At 38.4% G+C, this 25274-nt stretch overlaps 1 protein-coding gene across 1 annotated transcript in view; it reads right to left on the bottom strand.

Moving 5' to 3' along the window:
• LOC127799403 (protein SABRE) overlaps window positions 1-25274 on the bottom strand; it is a 107428-nt gene that overhangs the window by 34619 nt on the left and 47535 nt on the right. The window contains exons 5-7 of the mRNA XM_052333408.1: window positions 15306-15528; window positions 14129-14299; window positions 13929-14006 (exon numbers count right to left, since the gene is read on the bottom strand). Of these exons, the coding sequence (XP_052189368.1) occupies window positions 13929-14006; window positions 14129-14299; window positions 15306-15528 (472 nt within the window). The remainder of the gene's footprint in view (window positions 1-13928; window positions 14007-14128; window positions 14300-15305; window positions 15529-25274) is intronic.

Here is a 25274-nt window from a genome sequence, read left to right as displayed (position 1 = left end):
CAAAGCAATGGATATCAAAGAAGAAACATGTTTAGTTAAATTAAACAGTAAAATTGTTCCCTTGTGACTGGAAGGTCACAGATTCAAGATGTGGAAACAACCTCTTTGCAGAGAAAAGTTATAGCACTTGACATATATGAAATCACTTTTAAACGTATGATGTGCTATCCTTAATCTTTTAATCTGTTGAAATACCATACATCCATGGAGAAAGGGCAGTGATCAATCTCTTTTTATATAGAAGAAGTTCAATAAATGTCCTTTTATGTTTACATTATTGTGATAAAAGAAAAAAAAAAGTTCCAGAATAAAGTTTCAAAAGGACATAACTTATGAAGTATACACACAAACCAAAAGATCTTCAACAAATAAAAGTCCTATGAAATCAATTAAAGAAAGGTGGCTAAAAACAAAAACACAATGCTGTAATGTACATTTTTTCTATGGAATCCCATGTCCACATAACAGCCCACACATACATTCCTCAACCTCTCAGACTGGCACCTCGTGATTAAACATATGCAGCACCAAATCCTGTCTAACCCGAAATCCTCCAAAGATTGCCTATGCTTTCTTCAACCTCTTACACCAGCACCTCATGATTAAAAAATATGCAGCCCCAAGTCCTGTGTAACCCAAGATCATACAGAACTTGAAATTTTTGGGCTCCACAAGATCCTTGAGACACAAAATATTTTGACTAAGTTGAAATTTCATTTAGATAAACTATGCTTAAGATTTCAATCTATTTTGAAACTGGGATTGTCTTTTTCTTGCAAATTTCAAATGTCCAATTAGGCATGCAAGTAAAGGAGTTAAACCACAAGTGCAAGTTTCCACAGGTCAGTATTGATTGACATGTTTAATAAATTACTGTTGACATTGCTGCATTTCAGATTATTAAGAATAGCCATAGACTTAAGTTGTAAAGTTACAATTAGTCCTTGTAATGAGTAAAAAAACTCTTGTGCTAGAAGAATTTCTCCTGAGAATGGACAGTATAATAATGCCAGACTTGAAGTTTCTCTAACTGAATTTAGATGAATGTAATATTAGTCTATGTGGGACTCTTGAGATAATATTATGATTATTATATTTGAACTACATATCCCATTCTGTATCTTGCAATAATGATGTTACTGCCAATAGTTTAGATGGTATATTAGGTTATACACTGGATAGGAAGTTATTTTGACAAGAAGGTCTAAAAAGCAGACCAATTAGGAGAAACATGATGTTATCCTTGGACATGAATACTGAACAAGAATGAAATAAGCTGGAAAAAACTTACTTGTGTAACTGAGAAACCTTACTCAAGTAATTTAAGAGCTTACTCGAGTAATTAAGAAAGATTACTCGATTAAAGAAAAGCTTCCACAATTAAAGGGAAAGCTTATTCGATCACTTATTACATTCACGAACGAAATATATATACAAGAAATCTTCTACAGCATCTCTGAAAAAACAGGAAATTTTTTTGAATTAGACTTAGAAGATAAAGTTTATCAACTGAGCTGGAATTATCTTTTGTAAACTGCCGCCTCCTTTAATCTCTGAACCTTATCTCCTTATCGCTTTAATCTTTCTAATCCTCTCTTATCTCTAAACAGCCTTATCACTTAGTTCTCAGCCATGAGAGAAATAATCAGGATTTTATTTTAATTTTTCCAACACTATCACTTTATTCTTTATTCTTGGTATTCCAACAAATACAACTTCAAAAATATTGAAAGAGCTTAAAAGCTCAAATCTTCTTCCCTCATTTTCTACATCTGTACAACAACAACATATCCAGCCTTTATCCCACTATGTGGGGTCGGCTACATGAATTCTAGACTTCCATGTATTTCTGTCTTTTGTCATATCCTCATTTAGATCCATATATTTCATATCAAATTTTAATGTCTCTCTCAAAGTCTTCTTGGGTCTACCTCTACCTCTTTTTGTGACTAATTGTTCCATTTCATCAACTCTCCTCACAGGAGCGTCTCTTAGTCTCCTTCTCACATGACCAAACCATCTTAGTCTAGTCTCTCTCATCTTCTCCTCGATTGGCACTACTACGACCTTATTACGAATAACTTCATTTCTAATTTTATCCTTTCTTGTATGTCCGCACATCCATCTTAACATCCTCATCTCCGCTACACTCGTCTTTTGCTCATGCTGGTATTTGACTACCCAACATTCTGAGCCATACAGCAAGACTGGTCTTATAGCTGTCCTATAAAATTTTCCTTTCAATTTTAATGGGATTTTACCATCACATAACACTCCCGATGCATTTCTCCATTTTAGCCAACCTGCCTTAATTCTATGTGCGACATCCTCGTGGATTTCTCCATCTTTTTGAATCACTGATCCCAAATATCGAAAATGGTCTTTTCTTTGTAAGATTTGGTCTTCTAATTTTATTATAACATCATCCACTCTTGCATTTTTACTAAATTTGCATTCCATATATTCTATTTTCTTTCTACTTAATTTAAATCCCTTAGATTCTAAATTGTTTCTCCACAACTCAAGCTTAGTGTTCACTCCTTCTTTTGTTTCATCCACCAACACTATGTCGTCTACAAATAGCATACACCAGGGCACATCTGTCTGTATTTCTTTTTTATCTTATATTTGACAGGACAGAAATCTTGGTGCCCCCTCCCCATGGTTATCTTCATTGTTCTAAACTTCAATTAACATATTAGTCTAATTCTCATATCAACCTTCAATAATATCACTCATAATTACCAAATTCATCTTCATTGTTCTAACCTTCAATTAACATATAGCCCAATTCTCATATCAACCTTCAATAATATCACTCAGAGTCACCAAATTCATTTGCATTGTTCTAACCTTCAATTAACATATAGTCCAATTCTCATATCAACCTTCAATAATATCACTCATAATCACCAAATTCATCCCAGCAAACTAATCAGATGCCAATAGAATAACATTAAATTCATGAAAAAGATGAAATACCAATACAAGCTTGAAGATATATGCTACCCCACTTCTTAGAAATAACTCTCTAAACTCAACTTTTCAGCATGAATGCTTAATCCTCCAAGAGAAACTTGAGATTTAGAAATAGACTCAAAGTCCATACCTTGTAAAACTGTATGCTATTCTACAATCTTGTTAGAGATCACATCTTCCCCAATAACCTCTTCTGCACTGGTGATAGCCCACATTGTGGTGTAGTTGTTTGTCCTTGAAGCATTAGCCATCTTATGGTGATATAGCATAGCTTTAGGAAACTTGAACTAGATCTAACAATAATTGACTTGTGGCTTTGTGGTGTAGTTGTTTGTCCTTGAAGCATTAGCCATCTTATGGTGATATAGCATAGCTTTAGGAAACTTGAACTAGATCTAACAATAATTGACTTGTGGTAGGTTTAGATTTGGAAAGCTTTGAAGGTCACAGCTCCTGAAGTTAGAAGAGCAGCTTCTACGGTTTCTAGATGACAAAAAGGCGATAGTTATTGGCACAGGAAAGTGAAGCTGCAGGATTTTAGGGAAAAGATCGTCCTTGAAGTTTCTAAAGAGTAGTGACATTATTGTTTTCTCGGTGTTAATTCAAGGACATTAGAGTATGGAAGCAGATTACTTACCAAAAAATCAAAGCAAACACGCGCGCACAAAAGGTTGGAATACTTATCAAAAAAATAAGTTGCAATAATTACAGGCTTGTTTTTTAAGTGTCTATGGAGAGAAATCAAGACCCTTGGAACTTTTTACAAAATAAAGAAGTAGAATAACAAAAGAAGTGTTTTACTTCGGTAAGAATATAGGCCTCTGGTGCAGCAGACCTATCAAAGGCGCTTCAGGAGCTAAGGGCAGAATGGTAACACAGCTGGGTTTGCATAACAGCCAGCATGTGCACCAAGGGTAGAATTGGAACTTGGCTAGTTTGTGTAACAAACCAGCATGTGCATATACACAAACCAGCATGTGCATAACCAGATGCGGTTATGGAGGGAGAATAACAACCTATAAATAGGGAATAGAAGAGAAAGGTGTGAAGAAATTGAGTAGATTCCACAAGAGAGTTCTGGGCCTCTCAAATGCCCATTCTTTTCCTTTGTTTACATTTTTTCCTTGTAATCTGGAGTTAAAATACCAGCAGTGAATTCCTTACTTAATCAGAAGCCCATCAGTTTTCTTGAATCCCACCAGTATCCTTTTTATAAATAATTACAGAATTTGTAGGCTTGGCTTCTCTTATATTCTACAAGAGGACTAGTTGAATGCTCTAGCCTACAAAAACCATATAAAAATACCAAAATCATGATTGGACCACAGGAGAGCCCCAAAGATAGACAGTATAACCCTCGTCCCAAGATTGAGAAACAACCAAGCTACCATTCTAAAAATGAAACACTGACAAATCAGTCCAGCAGGTACCAAGTTATACAAATCATGAGATGAAAGCTGGAAGTGACCCCAAACATGATTTTGCAATGTCTAGGCTATGTGCTATGCTGTACTGTTAAAAAATAACTATTATGTCAAATTCCAAAATTTCCTGATTCTTTAATCTACGTTTTGCATCAAAAGAGACTACAAAAATCCATCTTAGATCTAATTCTTAAATGGCCACCCAAGTTAAAATCTGAAAGTGGCATAAACAAATATTAGAATGGTGAAATTTAACTAAAAAATTGTGAAGCTTCATAAAGAAGTAGCAAGAGTACAAAATTGCTTGTAGTTCTAATATTAAGCAAATCAAACTTTTATTTGTAAAAACAGCCTTAAATGTTAGTCACACACTGCAGCTCAAAGTCACTCCACGCAGACCTGTCCGAAGTGAAGGGAAACATTTTTTTTTTTAAATGAGCACAATTATATTAATGAAAGCATAGAAGATGTACATCAATGACCCAGAACAAGAGAGTTCCAAACAAACTATACCATCCAAAACACCCCCCTCCCCCCACAAGCCATTAGGGGGAAAACGACAGCCCAAAACTAACATTATAGCCAACAAGCCTAGAAGAGGGGGAAGAACTTAGTGGCCAAGAGCAGAGGCTGACATGATGACCTAATCCACCGAGTAAGGGAAAGATGGCTCCACTGCCCTCACCCATGCCACTAACCTAGCAAGCACCAAGTTAAAGATATCAACCGCACTTGACCCTCGATCTTTGAAAATTAGCCTATTCCGCTCCAGCCACATTATCCATAGCGCTGAATAAAAGAGAGACTTCCATACCTTCCTTTGACCTTTATCTCGAGCAAAAAAATCTCACTGCTCAAATAGACCCCCAACTGATCTCAGACAAACCCATTCATAGCCCCACCAACTAAAGATTTGTCGCCACAAGCACGAGACAGCCTCATAATGGACAAAGAGGTGGTCCACAGACTCCGGGACAGAGCCACAGAAGATGCAAAGCAAATCATCCCCCTACAGAAATCCTATCCTACCCAAATTGTCCTTTGTGTTAATTTTACCCCATATGACTAGCCACACAAACAACTCCACTTTTGGAGGAGCTAGACTGCCCCAAACCCGAGCTGCCACTGAATTAATTTGAGGGACATTGGAACCAAACATTAGGGAGCAAAGCCTCTCATTGAATGAGTGCGACGAAAAGGAACCAGCCACTTCAAGTGACCAAAATACCCTATCCCTCCTCCCACTTACCAAATAAACTTGGGAGATAACTCTCGGCAGCTCAGCCCGGATAGACTATTCTCTATCAAGAAGCGGCCTTCTCTAGCTAAGGCTCCAAAACCATTCGTTATTCACCCAAAACCCCAAATTTGCCACTCTCTTCCCTTTATCCAGGGACACCGCATACAACCGAGGGAACAAACTCGAAAGGGAGGAGATACCCACCCAAGTGTCTTCCCAAAACTGAGTCAAATCGCCCTTACCTAGCCGGATTTTAACCCCTTCCATGGCCACAACCCGAACATCATTACTGCTGGAATAAGAGTCAACAATGCCCCTCCACCAAGAACTAAAACTTGGCTTAACCTCCACATCATTGATTCCAACGAAGATACCATTATGCCTAGCCGCAATGACTTTACACCAAAGCTGATTCCCCCCCACTAATCATCCTCCATAGCCATTTAAAGAGCAAGGCTTTGTTTTTGGCCAACAAGGACCCCACCCCAAGCTCGCCCAGCTTCTTAGGCAACTCAACCAATTCCCATCTAGCAAGAGCCATTTTTGCCACGCCCTCATTCCCAGACTATAGGAACTTTCTCTGCAACTTAGCAATCTGTTTAGCCACCCCAACAGGAATTCTAAAAAGAGACATGTAGTATATTGGCAAATGGTTTAGAACTGATTTTATCAGTGATAACCGGCCAACCATAGATAGAATCCCAGCCTTCCATGAAGCCAGCCGACTCTTAATCCTGTCCACAACTGCCTTCCAAGCCACAACCCTCTTTGGATTAATTCCTAGCTGGAAACTCAGGTATGGAATTGGGAAAGGAGCAGATTTACACCTCAACAGAATAGCAGCCTCCATCAACCAATCTTGATTAACATTAACTGCAGAGGCTGGACTTTTTAAAACTAATACGAAGGCCAGACATGAGCTCAAAGCATCTAAGAATCCGCTTGAGGGCACGCATACTCCTAGCTCAGTTGGGTAGAAAATCAATGCGTCATCTGCAAACTAGAGAAAAGAGATTTGCATAGGATGAGACCCCACTGGGATACCCGTAAACAAATCCAGAACCACGGCCTGCAAGAACAACCTGTTAAGACCCTTGATTGCTAATAAGAACAGGAGCGGGGACAACGGAATGCCTTGGCGAAGACCACATTCCAAATCAAACTCTCCCGCTATAGAGCCATTCACTAACACCGTTATCTATTGTTTCAATACACTGTTTCTTATCCAACCAATCCATTTAGACCCAAACTCCATAGCTTCCATAACCCCCGTGAGGTACCCCCAATCCACACTGTCAAAAGCCTTACAAAAATCCAGTTTAAGAAAAGATGCCTTTTCCTTGGCCTTTTTCGCCGCTTCCACCACATCACTAGCAATAAGCACTCCATCTAGGATCTGCCGGCCCTTAATAAAGGCACTTTGGTAGTCACCAATCAAGGAATGGATCACCGAACCAAGCTTGATAGCAAGTAGCTTAGATATAACCTTCTGAACGTAGCCCACCATACTAATTGGTCGAAAATCACCTAAGCTTTGAGGGGTATCAGACTTTGGGACTAACGTAAGCAACGAGCCTTGGGCCTTCCTTGGAATTAGGCCAAAGTCATAAAAGTACTGAACCAATCTCATAAAATCTGGAGCCAAAACTTGCCAAAATTTCTTGATAAAGTTAAAGTTGAATCCGTCAGACCCAGGCACCTTACTCCCTTCACATTGCCATACCACCCTCTTAACCTCCTCGAATGAGAAAGGGGATTCTAACGATGAAGCCACCTCAGCTGACAACCTCCTAAAGCCCAAGCAAGAGACTAGTGGGCTTTTTAAGCCCAAGTCCTTAAACTGACCTGCCAAGCCATCCACAATGTCCTCCTTAATCAACTTCGGGTCTGATACCATAGCCCCCCTAATTCTGAGAGCCCCAATATAATTTCACCTACACCTAACCGAGGTCAACAAGTGAAAGAATTTAGTGTTCTTATCCCCTTCACAAAGCCAGGTAATCCTGGATTGCTGACGCCAGTAAGACTCATTGAGCCTAGAGGACCTCCAAAGCTCAGCCTGCCAAAACTGTCTCCTACATTTCAGGCCTGTATTGGAAGGATTTGATTCTAGCTCCAGGTCAACCTTATCAATGTCAACCTCAATCGCTTCTATTTGCTTCGGAAGATTACCCCCTAAGGACTTGTTCCATTGCTTTAACATACAATGCAGAGGAATGCGTAGGTTTACAAGATCAAACCTCTAGGGGGTAATGTCAACCTCAATCGCTTATTTTTTGATAATCTTAAAATACAAGATCAAACCCCAAGGATTCTTAATAGGAACCTCCAATTAAACCATTAGATCACAACGTGTCCAAAATAATCTAAATCAGCTCATAACTTATTCCTTTCCAATCAAGGAATTAAAATTACTAAATGGCACAACTCCTTCACCACACCCCCCTCTTCTGCCTCCTTCCCATAAGTGATTACCCTTTTTGAGAACTGTAAGATAGAAAAGAGCTTCAAATATGGAAGAATTTGGGTCCATAGAACCTTGTAACTTGCAATCTCCAAATGTGAAACAGAAAATTTGCACAAGAAAAATCATGATTACTCCATCAAAAAATTGAGACACGTGACAAAAGGAGAGAGAAGAATAAAAATTTATTCAACAATCTCTTTGTAGATAAAACTGTAAATAGGAAAGACTTGTTATTTATTTATTCATTGGGTAACTAAGGAGAGACACATTAATACAGAATCCTATAAGGAGACAACCGGGGGGGGGGGGGTGTCAAGTGTAAGGAAGAAAACCAAAATGACTTATTAGCATAATGCAAATTCTCCCGAAATCTAAAATTTAGCCATAACTACCAGTATGTAAGCCAACAAAGGAAGCAACAATATCATTGAGCCTCAAAAAAAAAAAAGAGAGAAAAAAAAAAAAAAAGGCCTCAATTGTTCTAAATTCTGAGACTCAAATTTCCATTATTTCCTAAGAGATTTCCAGAGGAAAATCAAGTCTTCAAAAATTGTGGATACTTGTTAGGTAAAAAAACTAATTCTTGTTCAAAGTTAACTAGAAGAAAAGAAGTTTGGCAAATTACACATATGGAAGGTGTAGGTTTACAGATTATCGATAAATAAGAAGGGAGAAAGCCATTAGGGAAATTGAGAGTTTGGTCTTTAAAGGAAACTTATTGGAGAAAGAAATTCAGATCCTTTTGTCTTAAGGACGGTCACTGGATTAAAAATTTCTTCATAAAATGGCCATGTTCACAAGAGATCCAGTCACATAGGATGCTAGGTCTTGAAGAACAAAGACAAGAGACAGGATCGCAGGCAACTTTATCAAAGTTACATAAAAATGGTGATACATGACAACTTGGTTAGACTAACATACTCTGGACAGGGTGAACCTCTAATGCCACTTTTCTTAAAAAAGGGGATCTGGCCACCTTGAAGGAATGTAAAGGACCGTAGGTCAGGATGAATCTTTATAAGTGTACTATGGGAGGGAGGAGTAGTTTTAAAAGAATGTTTGCACTGCTCACATGGCTCATTCAAATTCCTCCTTCATTGCATTATTTCAAGAGTAATGTGAGGTGACATGTGAGTTTAAGAACATCGAACTGACTACCTTGGTGGGTTGCTATCATAAATAAGTTTGTGGCAAAGAATTTGGCTTTGAGATTGAGGTCTGATCAGGCAGCAACACATCTGAATCCCAGAATGCTTTCCTAGGACGCCATTCTATATCAGATCAGTTCTTGTGAGAAAGAAAAGTGTTTTAACTCCATAATTCCTAATGCAATCCCTGGAGAAAGTTGTGAGCTCAATGTAAAAGTAACTCTAAAACAGGGTTTACGTAAAGATAGAAATGATACTGGAGAGTTGTAAGGAGGCACCGCCTCATTACAACCAATAACTAATTAAACAACAGCAACACATAACAATTGAAAACATGAGATATAAAACAGAAACATCAAGCACATGTTATAACAGAACTTTAGATGCTTCCACACTCCCCTTCAAATCAGGCTCCATGAAGATTGAGCATTTATTCTTGAACAGTCTTGTATCACCACTTGAACCAGCAAATACAGGAGACACCTTCAACCCAAGTTTTTGACACAAATATATGGACTGGTCTCTAGACAATCCGTTAGTGAGAACATCAGTTACTTGATTGAGAAAAGCATTATTAACATCAACTTGTTGGATTTTCCAACCAAAAGTGACTGCTAAAGAAAAGAGAACTCTAATGGTTGGAGCTTTAACAACCGGGCTAAACGTTTCAGCATAATCCACACCTGGAGTTTAAAGAAATCCCTTGGCAACCAGCCTAGCTTTGTACTTAAGTATAGATCCATCAGCATTATACTACACTCGGAAAACCCATTAACAACCAATTAAGTTCATATTAGGAGAAAAGGAAACCAGCTCCCAGGTATCATTCATCTACAGGGCAGTATACTTTTGTTCCATAGCCTTAACCCATCATGAGTCTAATAGAGCCTCACGAACGGAACTAGGTTCAATAGAACTCACTAAGGCATTTGGTGAATGGGTAACTAGTTGTTTGGATTTAGATCTTGTGATCATAGGGTGAACAGAGGGTGCTGGAATAGGTTTAGGTTTTGGTAAGGAAACTGAAGGTGCTGGTAACTAGCTAACAGATGGTGAAAGATCTGGTGAGACATTAGTTGATGAGTCCAAACTGTCACATGTATCACTGGAAACAGCACGAAACTGTGCTTGAACTGGTAACTGTGCTACTTGAGGACATCTTGAAGAATTAGAAACTAAAGAAAACGGTTCTAAAAGGGCAGTAAAATACCCATTTAATTTTGAAGATTGTGGTACAAAATGAGAAGAAGTAGAAAACAGAGTATGATAAGGAAACTCATTAGGATTAAACTGAACATGCCTGGATACATACAATCTTCCTTATGGATGCAAGCACTTATATCCAGATTGAGTGTGATTATAACTAAGAAAAATACACTTGGTAGAATGGAAGTCAAATTTATGCTTGTTATAAGGATGAAGGTAAGGAAAGCAAGTACAACCAAAGGGTTGAAGAATTGAATAGTTAGGTTGTTTGTGGTATAACAATTCAAACAGTATACCAGAATTTAAAGCCGAGGAAGGGAGTAGATTAATAAGATGCATTGCTTTGGAACGATTCAACCCAAAATTTAAGAGGAATATTAGCATGAGATAGCAATGTCAAACCCATCTCAGCTATATGTCTATGTTTCCTTTCTATCACACCATTTTGTTGATGTGTATGTGGACAAGTAAACCAAGGTTAAATACTATTTTCATGAAGATAAGGCAAAAAAGCTTTAAATTCCCCTCCATTATCAGTTTGTAATGCTTTGAGTTTAATCTGATACTAAAGTTCAACAAACTTGTAGAAAGTGATAAAGACTCTCGAGGCATCTAATTTAAGTTTTAAGGGAATAAAACCAAGTGTACCTAGTGCATGCATCCACAAAAATTATGTAGTATCTAAATTCTTGAACAGATACAACAGGGGCAGGACCCCATAGATCAGAATAAACCAACTCTAGAGGTTTAATAGCAGTGATTTCATGTCTAGGAAAAGAAAACTGACTCAACTTTCCGATCTTACAAGAATCACAAAAAGGTAGATCTGAAACAGAACAAGTAATACCAATTATCTATAACAAAAATTAGAGTACATTCAATGAAGGATGTCCAAGTTTATTATGCCACTGCTGACAAATACTAACATTCTGGACTACATTTACATCTCTTGGCAACTCATGACAAAATGAGTTTTGCCATTTACATGAATCATGTTTATTACATGTAGTTAACGAAGGAAAAGCTGAAGAAACACACAAAGATGCTAGGGATTGAGCAGAGGTGCTGCCAACAGCAAAACAAGTTGCTGGTGTAAGCCTGTAGAGCCCATCCTTAAGATGTCTCCAAAGTAGCATCCGTCCGGAAGCTTTGTCCTTAATCAAACAAATATTCGAATGAAATTCAACCACAACATTATGATCATGAGTAAGTTGTGACACACTAATTAAATTTTTCTTCATACTTGGAACATGAAGAACTTTAGGTGAGGAAAGAACAAATTTTGAATTAGGCTTGGCTTGTAAATAACTAGTACCAATATGTGTAATAGGCAGTTGCTTACCATTGCCTATCGCAACTTTGTCTCCACCAGTATAAGGAGAATGCAAGGAGAGGTTGTATAAGTTTGAGGTAATGTGATTAGTTGCCCCAGAATCAACAAACCAAGCTGGATCTGAAAAATTAGGATGAGAAACATAGTTATCTGGTATGTAAGGGTTAGGATTAGAAGGACTACCATAGTGAGATCCTTGTATTGAACCCGTATCATTCATGTAGGCTCCATTAGAATCACTAAAGGAGGCCATGTAAGCTCTAGATTCTAACTTATTTCCATTACCTGCTCTGCCAAAACCTTGATTAGGCATATGCAGAAAATTCCTATCAAATCGATGATAGCATCAATCCACAAAATGTCCTAGTTTTCTGCATAACTGACAATAAACTCTCTTGTTAGATGCTCTCCCACGACCTCAGCCTCCTCCTCTATTAACAAATCCACTCCCTCTTTGATTATATCCTCCTCTATTACTATTTCCAAAGCTGTTATTCTGTGTAGTAGGAACTGATGCCACATTTACATGCATAGTAGACACAGAATCAAAATTTATAGTAGAATTAAGAGAATTCTTGGCCGATAATCTTTGTTCATGCATCAGCAGTAAGAACTGCACCTTTTCTAGATCTATATCATCCATTTGGTAGGTTATAAGACTCACAACTATATCATACTCCTGATCTAGTCCATTGAGGATAATGAGTAATAAATCCTTGTCATTTAACGATTCTCCAATGGCTGCCAAAGCATGTCCTACTGTTTTAATCTTTAGGATATAGTCATTAACAGAAAGTGAGTCCTTCTTTATAGATCTTAATTATTGTTTCAACTGGAATGATTTAGCCATTGTTTGACGAGAATACAAACTTTCTAAAGAAATATATACCTCAGCAGATGATTCACAATGAATCACATGCACAAGCAATTCTTTGTCAATGTTGGAAAAGAGCCATCCTAGCAGAAGCTGTTCTGATCAAATCCAATTCAGATATTCTAGATTGATTGCTACTTTTTCTCCTTCGAAATACAACAAAAATTTTAATGGAGGAGATGACTTATTGAGGAGAGGCACAAGATCAAAAGCTCGAACTATGGCAAGAATTTGAGCTTTCCAGAAAATGTAATTATTGGAATCGAGCTTGATCGAGATGCAATTAAAAGCTTTGGCTACCGCTGAAAATTCCGACTGAGTAGCGGTTGACAAGGAGGAAGATCGAGGAGGAGAGGAGGAAGATGAGGCCATTAGGTTAGAGCAATCAAGCTCTAATACCATGTAAAAGTAACTCTACGGTTTACATAAAGATAGAAATGATACTAGAGAGAGAGATTGTAATATGAACTGCTGGATTCAAAAACTAAAAACAAAGAGTGCGTGAGCTGCTTAAATAGACAGCTTAGCACATTCGAAGGAGGCACCACCTCATTACAACCAATAACTAATTAAACAATAGCAACACATAACAATTGAAAACATAAGATGTAAAATAGAAACATCAAGCACACATTATAACAGAACTTTAGATGCTTCCACACTCAAAACAGAAGGAATGCAACCGTGCAAATTAGGATTCTGTATTTTGATGCGGAGGACAAGCCCAAAAATTACTGGAAGCAGATCCACTTCTGCCTTTACCATTAGATTCTTGGCATTGATGGATGACTCTATTTCTACCTTCTTTGCACACCCCAAAGGCTTGTGCCAAGGGGAGAATTTTCACCTTTCTTTTTCATCATTTGATGAAAGATTCAAGTGGGATGATTGGAAGAGAACTTCATGGGCATGTGGTTGTGTGGATTAAAGTTAAGTTTCATAGGCAACCATTCTGGTTTCTGATATTTTTGTTCCCATGACACTATTACCGCTCAAGGTGCACATGAGAAGTACTTGAGGTGTCTGCAATGTGCCAGTAACTTTTGAAGCAGTGCCAACATTGACTACAAATATGTGGAAACAAACTCAATCCAATGGGTTCCTGGTAACATTAATGAAATCAAGTGCAAATTTCCCAGTGAAGAACCTGATGAAGAAACTTTCCCCATAACATGTACCTCAAATCAAGTTGCAGAAAGCATGACATGTAAAGAGGAATAACATATGGCATGTTGATAATATGTTCTGCTCACAAACCTGTAAAGGAATGTAAATGGAAGAAGTGACATCAAGTTTTAGTATCTCCACAACAGAAATGCTACCTTCTCTAAATAGCTGCAACATGACAAAAAGAAATCACTGTGAAGAAATGACCAGAGCATAGCAAAATGTAAATTATAAACAGGGTATCCCAGTGCATGAGCCTCCCTGGTTCAAATTTATAGTTATATCCTTACATGAATCTCACTGAAATCCATTAGAATATCAAGGCGTGTACTTTCCCCCACATCTTCAGTAGACTGGGATTTAATGCTTTTCAATTGAATGCCCATGATGTTATTATCAACAACAAGACTATGTCTCCTGTGCTCAAACCTCACATCCAACTTGGGCAAACTGAATGATACCTACAGAACAAAAAAAAAATTTGTCAATTAACTTTAAACATCAGTGATTTATAAATTCACATCCTTTATGCTGTATGTGCATTGTCCTTCCCACATGAACAGGCCCCACAGTGTGAGAGTGTCTGAGTATATGGTCATTTAGGCTCAGAATTCGGCAGTCTCCCAAGTTTTCAGTGTTTATTCATCTCCATCTCAATGTAATACAAGAAAATGAATATTTCCAAACTAGTTCACAAAATTAAGAAGATGCTACAGCCATTTATCATGTGAAAATCCTTGTTGCTATGATTCTACCTTAGCAAAACCCATGCCATATGCAAGACCTTGTTGAAGGCTTCTTTAGCATAACTAACTGCTTAAAGCTTTGGCACATACAAAAGCTATAGGGGAGAGGACAAGGACAGGAAAGTCATTGCCAGTATCAAGCACAATGAAGAGTGACTAGTTCCCTACCTCAGCAAACAAACAACAAAAATGCTAAAATTATTTCATGAAAATCCCCAAAAACTGATAATGCTTCTACAAAACTCAAATGTTTTCTTCAATTCCCTAGCCTCTTCTATAAACCATCCAGCACAACCTAGTTTTTGTAACTTAATCCTGTTTTCTTTCCTTTGTTTTTTCTATTGTTGATGGATCTGATCTGCTAACATCTTCCTTGGTTTCAAAATGCTTTCCTCCTAACCAACACTTTCTGTCAGGTTTACACTTGCAAAAACATTAACCCTCTCCCATTGCCATCCAACTAACATAAAGATATCAGAAAACTTGTAGTCATGAAATAAAAGAGAAGAAAAATGGTTAACAAACTGTAAGTCCAATTAAATTTTTTGTGGACATGTGAAATATTCCTTCAATGCAAATGTAAGTGAATGTTACCACTTATGGAATCATGAAAATGGCTGGAGATAGAATATAGCATCTTCATAGGAAAATAAAAGGCTAAAAATAGTTTTAAAAAAGGAAAGCCAGACCAACCAGGGAATGATAACTTAGACATACTCACCTTCTCTGGGATTATAGGAGCATACTTTGTCAAAGATAGAGGTGCTGACAGCTTTTTCTCTGGATTTTTAGCAGTGTCAGACTCAGTGCTAGACTCTACAGCTTCAGTAGCATGAGGAAATGTGTTGGATGAACTTTTTTTCCTAAGAAAGAGCTCCTCATATAAATTTAAAGTGACTTCCCCACTTTTAATGTCCACATTCTTAATGATTACACCTGCTTCCCTGCAACCAGAATGATTGAGCTTAGTTAAACCAAGCACCATTAAATACAGTTAAAAGACTCTTCTTTCTTTCTTATTCACCAGAATATTTAGTTCTTGATTTGGAGGAGAGTGATCAACATTATTCCACTTTTATACGTAATATTATTCAATTTTAACAGCACTACATAGGAGATGCAACTCCAGCCAATGATAGAATGCAATCAAGTTCATCCAATTACACCTAGCTCAAGAAATGGGACCTTACAAATTGGGTATATGCCAGTCCTTTAATCACAAACTGACATGAACCACAAAGAAAGAAGTCAAGAATGACAATTCATAATTTAGCAAGGTCCAGTCATTCTGAATGGAGAGATCACCTTGCAGTTACATTTTTAACCTCTTGATTGGTAATCTACTGCAGGGCACCAAAACGGATGCACCAAATGTATGCAGGAAGCATACACCAACTAACCTTTAACAATTAATATCCTACACAAAACTATGCAATTACAGCATTGTAACAGTCAAAAATTATAAATGATTCTTCCATTACTGAACCACACCAATGATCCTAAGGAATCGAGAGAGAGATAATAACGCCCACTGAATTTCAAACTGGACCGCCCTTCTCCTTCACAAAAAACATCTTGTTCTAGTTCAACCCCTTCAAAGCAACAGCAAAGGACAGAACTTGTTATCCTGTCCACCCTCACTCTAACTTTGTCTACCTTACAGCTACTCAAAATATCATACTAAAAGATAAAGGGACAACAACCTGGAGTCAGCTAGGCAATGGAGGCCATTATGTTTATACTAAAGGAGAATAAATCAAAGATGATCTTATTAATCAGAATCCGCTAGCAAAGGATGCAGCAATGAGCATGAAACTCTCCCTTTCAACCACATTATAATCAAAACCTGAAACTGTGAGAAAAAATCCAGGATCAATAATTGAGTCTTAGGAAATTGGAAGGCTGCCCGTTTTTACAAATAATAGCTACCTCAGCATGCATCACAATCTCTTTGGCTTGCACCTATGCATAATCTTGTGAAGACAAGTGGCAAGGCTAAAAGAGGAATGTTTATATTGGAGAAGGATGGATCTAAGTTTTTGAAATGTATCTGCTGAATCTCTCAAATAAGATTCTATTGATTCCCGTAGGATACATAAAGGAAAGGATAAGGAAGGTTAACTAATTATCCATTCTAGGATTTGGAGCTGATCTAATCTTTTGTTTTTAGAAATTGCTAAAATTAGTTTAGGATACTTTCTTAATTCTAGTTTAGGATACTTTCCTAAATTTTGTATAGGAAATCTTTGCTAGTTTTAACTATTGTAATATTTCCTATGTTGTAATTCCTCAACCCTATAACTAGGGCTATATTGTTGTGTCTAAGATATGAATGAAATTATTCCATTCTCAGATGGTATCAGAGCCTTCGTAATCTGCTCTTGTTATCCTGTCGGTTTGATCTAATCACTGTGTGCCTTCAATGCACCATATTGTTTTCTTTCATCCTACTTGTTCAGCCATTTATCCCATCAAATATGTCAGAAATCTCTGAGACCACTCCATACATGGCAAAGGAAGAGGCTGTCCCATTCAATCAACCAACTGGAAATCCTCCCACCAGTGAGCTACCAGGAATGCATCATTCCTACTGCTTAGATGGCAGAAACTACCTTCAATGGTCACAGCTTGCAAGGACTTTCCAAAAAGGTCAAGGGAAGATACCCCATTTAACTGAACCAGCCCCCAAGACCTCAGATCCCACATTTACAGCGTGGGATATGAGGATTCAATGATCATGTCCTAGCTTTGGAGTTCTATGCAACCTGAGGTAAGTAGAAATTACATGTTCTTATCTTCTGCAAAGGATATTTGGAAAACTGTTAAGCGTACTTATTCTAAAGTACAAGATGCCTCGGTAATATTTAAGATTAAGATAAAAATAAGTAGTACCAAGCAAGGGTCATTGACGGTAACTGATTACTATAACAAAATGAATGGATATTGGCTTAAATTAGATCACTATCAGGATATTAAGATGGTGTGCAGTGAGAACGCAGCCTCCCTTACTACCATACTTGAACGAGACAAAATTGTAGAGTTCTTGGCAAGTCTTAATAAAGTTCTTGGGAGAGAGAAACTTTCGTCTCTCAATGAAGTTTTTTCTATGATCTGGAGGGAGGAGTATTGAAGGATGGTTATGCTCAATGAATCCAATGCTGAGGGGTTAGCCATGGTGACCAATAAGGTGGAAGGAATTGGATTCAAGTCTCGGTAGGGGAAGTCTAACTTGCACCCAAGATCACAAAATCAAGAAGGATTGTGGTGCACCTATTTTAAGAAGCCAAAGCACACTTGAGAAGCATGCTTTAAATTGCAAGGGAAGTAGACAATTCTAAGCAAGATGGGAGATTTCAGGAGTTTATCATCTAAAAACCAAGCCTATCTCACAAACAAGGAGCAGGAGGAAGCCACCACAGATAAGGCAGATTCTGCTACCACATCAGACCTGAGTCAATTAAATGCAAATGAAATCAATAAGCTCAAGAGTTTCTTGAAGACTATTCAAGATGGGACTTGCTCTTTAGCATAAACAGGTACTTGTTTTCACTCTAAATCTTTTACCGTCTCACAAACCAATAGGAATGATTTGTGAATTCTAGATTCAGGTGCTATTGACCATATGTCCTATGACCTAAATGTATTTGAAACCTATTAACAGATGGGAACTTCTAAAAGAATCACCATAGCCAATGGAACTCAATTCCTACAACCAGATAGGGAAGAATGACCCTTAGTCATGCTCTTCCTATCCAACAAGTTATTCCTAACCTATCTACCAAACCGATTTATGTCCATCAACTCACTAAAGATCTTAATTGCCATGTTATTTTTTCTCCTCATGCATGTGAATTATAGGCATGAGGAGTAGAATAGGCTATATTACTAAAGATCAACTCACTAAAGATCTTAATTGTCGTGTCATTTTTTCTTCTCATGCATGTGAATTATAAGCATAAGGAGTAGAATGGGTTGTATCACTAAAGATCTTAATTGTCGTGGACACGGGGAAGATGATTGGTGCTACTGAGGAGTAGAATGGGTTATATTACTTGAAGAGGGATAGTGTTTTTACTAAAGGGGAACATCCTATGCCTGTTTGTTCCTCTCAATCTACTTCTACCCTCACTGACATATGCCTTCAACATTATTGCCTTGGCCATCATCCTTTTACTTTGTTAAAAACTATGTCTCCTTCTTTATTCAAGGATTTAAGTGTTAACAATCTTCATTATGATGTGCGTTAAGTGTCAAAGCATCAACGAGTGTCTTATCCCATTAGTAATAAATTATCCTCTATTCCTTTTTCATTGATACACTAGGATGTTTGGGAACCATCTAGGATTCCTAATTGTTTTAGGGCTAAATGGTTCATATATTCATAGATGATTGTACAAGGATGACTTGGGTATACCTTTTGAAGGATAAGGTTGCTATTAATAATGTTTTACCACTCTTTCATAAGATGATCTCTACTCAATTTGGCTCTCAAATTAGAAAATTGTGTACTAGTAATGCAAGAGATTATTTTAATCAACACTTGCATCAATTTTTCTAGCAAGCAGGAATTCTTCATGAGTCCTCTTGCATTGATACCCCTCAACAAAATGGGGTGGCTAAACGAAAAATGAGACATCTCCTCAATGTTACTAGAGTGAGACATCTCCTCAATGTTACTAGAGCCCTTCTCCACCATCATCATATTCCTAAACATTTCTGGGGAGAAGCAATCTTAACAGCAACCTACTTAATCAACCAGGTTCCCTCTAAACTCCTAAACCATCAAAAGTCCATTTCAATGTTTATCTTCCTATTTTCTGGATATTGGTCTACATACTCCTCTTCCTCTTAAAGTCTTTGGATGTGTGTCATTTGTTCATATTCCTAAGCATTACCGGGATAAACTTGATCCTAGGGCCCTTAAGTGTATCTTTCTTGGCTATTCTCCTACTCAGAAGGGCTACAAATGCTATCATCCTTCATCTAGAAAGTTTTGTGTCTAAGGATGTTACCTTTGTTGAATCTCAATCCTGTTTTGGGTCCTCTAGTCTTGGTCACCAGGGGGAGAATATACAATGTGGTGACCAAGGTGTTTTTTCCCAACTTCGATTTGGTTCATGTGAGATCTATTAAGACAGAAGTAGCTGCCCAATCTGACTCACCTGCTCACCCACCCAACTCAGGTGAGCAGGACTCACCTAACCAAGCAGAGTTGCCATCCCCGATCAAGTTTAAAGGCTCTCCCTATGTGTTCAAGAGAAGATCACAGCCTATTTTGCATCCTCAACCTAGATTAACATCAGTTTCTAACCTAGGTACTAAAGTTACTCATCCCTTGATCCCTTCTAACCCTATTCCTAATGACTTGGATCTCCTTGTTGTGGTAAAAAAAGGGGTTAGAACATAATGAATGGTGGTTAGAGAGAGAAGCTCTCAAGCAATGTGAGTCACCCGACTTGGTGAACTTCACGTTGCTACCTCCTTGAATCTATGAGTTCTTTTGTTCGCTGTTTGGGAGTCTTTCTACCCATGAGAGTCTTTCTAAGAGGATTCATCCATTCTCTAGGTCTCACTTTTCTTGATTCAAAAATTTTGAATTTTGGAAGTTTCCCGCTTCAAGGAAAATTTAGATTTTTCTGTAAAGGTTCATGATTCCTGTTTCTGTCAGAGGTTTGAACATTGATTCAAGGTGTTTCGGGTAGTTTATGTGGGGCCTCAACTGTCGGGTGTGCATCTCCAGTTGTGGGTCCTCAAATTGGAGATGGGTTAATGCTTGTTAAGCATTTAACCTACATGGCCAAGAAGAAGCAGAAAGCAGCTATAAACAAAGGCCCCACTAAAGATGTTGTTCTGAAAGCATCCTACCAAGCCTTGACCTTGGAAAATGCAGACCCTATGAATGTCTCACAGTCGCTAGGTGAAAGAATTGCATCGATGGAAGGTGCCTCTAAGAGCACCAAGGAGGCGAACAACGAACCCAAAAAGGACGATGCTCCAGCCCCATGGGTTCGCCTGTTCACAAATAACAAATCCCAAAATAAGGGACTTGATCTCCAAACTCTGGTGAATCTTCCGAATGAGCTTGAAATAAGCGATCAGGATCTGGATGTTGTTGAAGAAGCTTGGGGATTTTGCTTAGTGGGTTATTTCGCTAGAAAATTTCCAGGTAAGGTGGCTTTTCTAAAATTATGTGAATCTTGGAATATTAAATATAAATATCTAGCTCATTCAAGTGGATGGTTGATATTTAAATTTGAGAATGAATTGGATAGAAATATAGTTCTGTTAGGAGGTCCCTATTTTGTTTACGGGAGACCATTGATGCTGAAGATTATGCCTTCTTGCTTCAAATTTGATGATAAAGATGCCAGTCTGCTGCCAATATGGGTGACACTCCTTGGTTTTCCTCTTGATTGCTAGAATTCGACTATTCTAAGCAAAATTGGTTCCAAAGTTGGTAAGCCCTTGACCATGGACCAACTTACGGCTTCAAAGGAAAGAGTGTCCTATGCTAGAATCATGGTTGAGATTGATGCATCACAGAAGCTAGTGAGGTCAGTTCGAATGAAGTTCCCATCTGGGAAAATTAGAGAACAACCAGTTGTCTATGAGTATGAACCTAGGTATTGTTCGGTGTGCCAGGTTCTTGGGCATTCGTTGGCAGGATGTAAGGCATCTATGGAAGTCTCGTCTATGAAGGAGAAAGAAGGTCAAGGGAATGCCCCACCAGGCCAGGCTAGCGACGGCCACAAAGATGTTCAGGAAGTTGACCCACCAAGTCAGCCTAATGATCTTCATGAAGATGGCCAGGATGTCGGCCCATCAGGCCAAGGCAGTGAAACCCATAAAGAAAACCAGGATGTTGCCCCAACAGACCAGTCCAATAAAAGCCAGGAAGGAATTCAAGGTGCTGGCTCATCTAGCCCATCTAAAAAATACCTCATGGAGATTTATGTTAGTAGTGAGGCCCTCCCCCCCATTCATCAAGCTATGGAGGATTCTAGAGTCCAGAGTGCGCAGGAAGAGGGCCCATTCCAGGTTTTTAACAAGAAGAAAAAGAAGGCTATTATTCTAACATATTCTAATCTAGAATGCCTTGATAAGGGTGCTGGCAACAAAATAATGAACAAGAATGAAGGCAAAGGGCATAAGGGTAAAGGAATCCTTATAGAGAAGTTGATTTCAAAACCAAAGAACGATATTAGGAAGGGCTCCGCCCTCCATATATCATCATGATAGTAGCTAGCTGGAACATTAGGGATTTTACTAAGCCCCTAAAACATAATAGGGTCATGAACCTCATTAAGCAGCAATCCATAGATGTTATGGGTCTCTTGGAAACAAAAATCAATCATGATAAGCTTCAATGGATTTTGAGCAGGAAATTTCAAGGTTGGGCCGAGGTAAACAACTTTAATATGCATGTTGCAGGTAGAACCCTGGTGTTATGGAATCCATATAAGGTTTCTATTGAGCCGATAGATTTCAGCCCCCAAGCCATACATTGCAAAGCTACCTGCAAGGTGACTCAGTCTTCAGTTTGCATCAGTTTCATTTATGGGTTCCATTCTATTGTGAGTAGAAGGCCCCTTTGGAACAATATTATTGATATGGGTTGCACTATCATGATCCGTGGCTTTTGTTGGGAGATTTCAACAGTATGCTAAGAGATGGATTTGAAATTTCCCCATATGAAATCAGGGACTTCTTTGAATGTTGCCATTCTGTGGGTAATACGAAGGCTATCAAATATAAGGAGTTTCATGACCAACTGAGGAATGTTGACTTGCAATCCAAAGTCACTGAACTAAGGAAGAAAGCTAGGAATCTGGCTGAGGCAGAAAAGCATTTCTTCTCCCAGAAGACTAAATGCTCCTACCTCCTTAATAGTGACAAGTGCACAAAAATTTTTCATGCGATGGTCAAAAGGAATGCTAAAAGAAACTTCATTCCAGCAATCTTCAAGGCAAATGGGTTCCCCACATCCTCCATGCAGCAGGTTGAAGAGGAATTTCTCATTTATTATCAGGGGTTGCCGGGTACGGAGGGCATTTGCGATTAGATTGATGCTTCTGGGTTTGATGTTGGGCCGAAAGTTTCTAATGATCAAGCTTAGAACCTTACTAGGCTCATCTCTAGACAGGAAATTAAAGATGCCTTTTTTAGCATAGGGGAGGACAAGTTCCCAAGCCCAGACGGATACTCATCCTGCTTTTTCAAGAGGCATATTATGGGAGATCATTTTTGCGAGGCGATTGAAGAATTCTTCAACTCCTGCTCTCTTCTGAAACATGTGAATCATACTATTGTTTCCTTAATCCCTAAATCCTCTCACACATCTATGGTGCAAGACTATAGACCAATTGCATGTTGCAATGTTACATATAAAGTTATCTCCAAAATCTTGGTTGCTCGTTTGGTCCCCATCCTGGATTCTTTGGTTGATCAAGCTCAATCGGTATTCATTCAAGGAAGAAGCATGGTTGACAATATTCATTTAGCTCAAGAATTACTGAGAAAGTACAATCGTAAGGGAGTTTCTCCTTGTTGGATCGCTAAGGTGGATATTAGGAAAACATTTGATTCTGTTAGCTGGCAGTTTATTAAGGATGTTCTTATCGGTCTCGGCTTCCCCATTTACTTATATCAACTAGGTGATAAAGTGTGTCACCACTGCCTCCTTTTCTCTCTTAATCAAAGGCAGTTTATGTGGGTTCTTTAAAGGGAGGAAAGGTTTAAGGCAAGGGGATCCCTTGTCCCCATTCCTATTTGTTCTGTGTCCGGAGTACTTTTCCAGATCGCTGATTTTAATTTCCATCCTCGTTGTGGTAGCCTTCGTATTACCCACCTTGCCTTTGCAGATGATCTTATGTTGCTGGCTAGAGGGGACATTCCATCAGTTAAAACCAGTTTAGACTACCTTTCTAATTTTGGAGCCAAATCTGGGTTTTATGTGAATGATCTCAAGTCTAATATGTATTATGTTGGTATTGATTATCATGACATTGAGGCCATCCAGAATTTATCCAGGTTCTCAAATGGTCGAATGCCATTTCGGTATCTCAGCATTCCGATTGCAGCTGCCAAGCTCAAAGTTAATTACTACGCGCCTCTTATAGATAGAATTGTTGGTCATATTAAAGCTTGGAAGAGTGTATCTCTATCCTATGCAGGTCGATTAGAGCTGATCAAGAGTATTCTCCAAGGGGTGGAGTGCTTTTGGCTCACTGTCTTGCCTATTCCAATTGTTGTCATTGACAAGATTACTCAGTTATATAGGCAGTTTCTTTGAAATTCTCCTCACTCCATTGCTTCTTGGAAGGATGTCTGCCTTCTGAAGAAAGAAGGAGGCTTAGGCTTTAAAGACCTGAGATGCTAGAACTTGGCGCTACTAACCAAGGTTTTATGGAACTTCCATAGCAAAAATGACACTCTCTGGGTCAAATAGGTAAACCATGTATACTTTGGGCATTCTACGAGTTGGGAGAGATCGTGCAAAAAGTATGATTCTCCTCTAATAAAAAAAATATTTGAAATTAGAGATTCTTTATGCAGCTCAGAGGGGTCGATGACAACAGCTATTCAGTTAATTGTGAGCTGGAATCAAGGAGGCACTATCAAAATGTCATCTATTTATAATCAGTTTTTCCCAAAGGATTCCAAGAAAATTTAGGCTGAGGATGTTTGGAATTTTAGCAGTGCCCCCTAAACAGGCATTTATCTTTTGGATTTGTACTAACTCAAATTGCTTACGAAGGACAACCTGCATTTTCTGGACATAGAGAGAGGTTGTGGACTTTGTGATTCTTGCGATGAATCCCACCAGCATCTATTTTTCCAATGTCCATTGAGTTTAGGGACTTGGGGGAAGATTCAAGCTTGGATTGGCATCTAACGATCTATGTCATCCATTGCCAACGCTTTAAAATGGATCAAAAAAGAGGGTTGAGGATCTTCTTGGCAACCTAAGGCCAAGAGAATAGCTCTAGCTAGCACAGTCTACTACTTATGGACAACTAGCAATAGGCACATTTTTGAAGGCCAAAAACCATCTGTGGACAACATCGTTTGTAGGGTTAAAGCACAAGTATACAGGATCATTTTTTCTTTGTATCCTTATCTTTTATCTCATTTTGAATCCCTTGCTATGGGTCATTAGCCTTGGTCCTTTCATTTATTCCTCCTGGGCATACCCAGTGTATATGTATAGTCCATTTTGATCAATGCATACATTTATTTACCAATAAAAAAAAAAGGTTAGAACCTATATTCAACATCCATTAGCTAACTATATTTCTTATCATCGCCTTTCCCCAAAGCACAAAAGCTTCCTAACTTCTATAGATACTATTGTCATTCCTAAGATAGTTGATGAGACTTTAAAAGATCATAATTGGAAGAAAACTACATAGGAGGAGATGAGAACTTTGGAGAAGAATCAGACTTGGAAATTGTGCCTAAACCAAAGGGGATTATTCTAGTGGGCTGCAGGTGGATTTTCAACCTAAAATACAATACAGATGGTACATTGGAGAGATATAAAGCTTGGCTAGTGGCTAAAGGATACACTCAAACCTATGGAATCAATTACCTAGAGACCTTTGCACTTGTGGCAAAGATGACAACAGTTCGGACATAATGCTTTGCTTCATGGGGATTTAGGGGAAGAAGTGTTCAAGGAACCACCACC

This window comes from Diospyros lotus, chromosome 4 (genome assembly GCF_014633365.1).
Source record: "Diospyros lotus cultivar Yz01 chromosome 4, ASM1463336v1, whole genome shotgun sequence".
Lineage (NCBI taxonomy): Eukaryota > Viridiplantae > Streptophyta > Magnoliopsida > Ericales > Ebenaceae > Diospyros > Diospyros lotus.
This window is presented reverse-complemented; position numbering and strand designations above follow the sequence as displayed.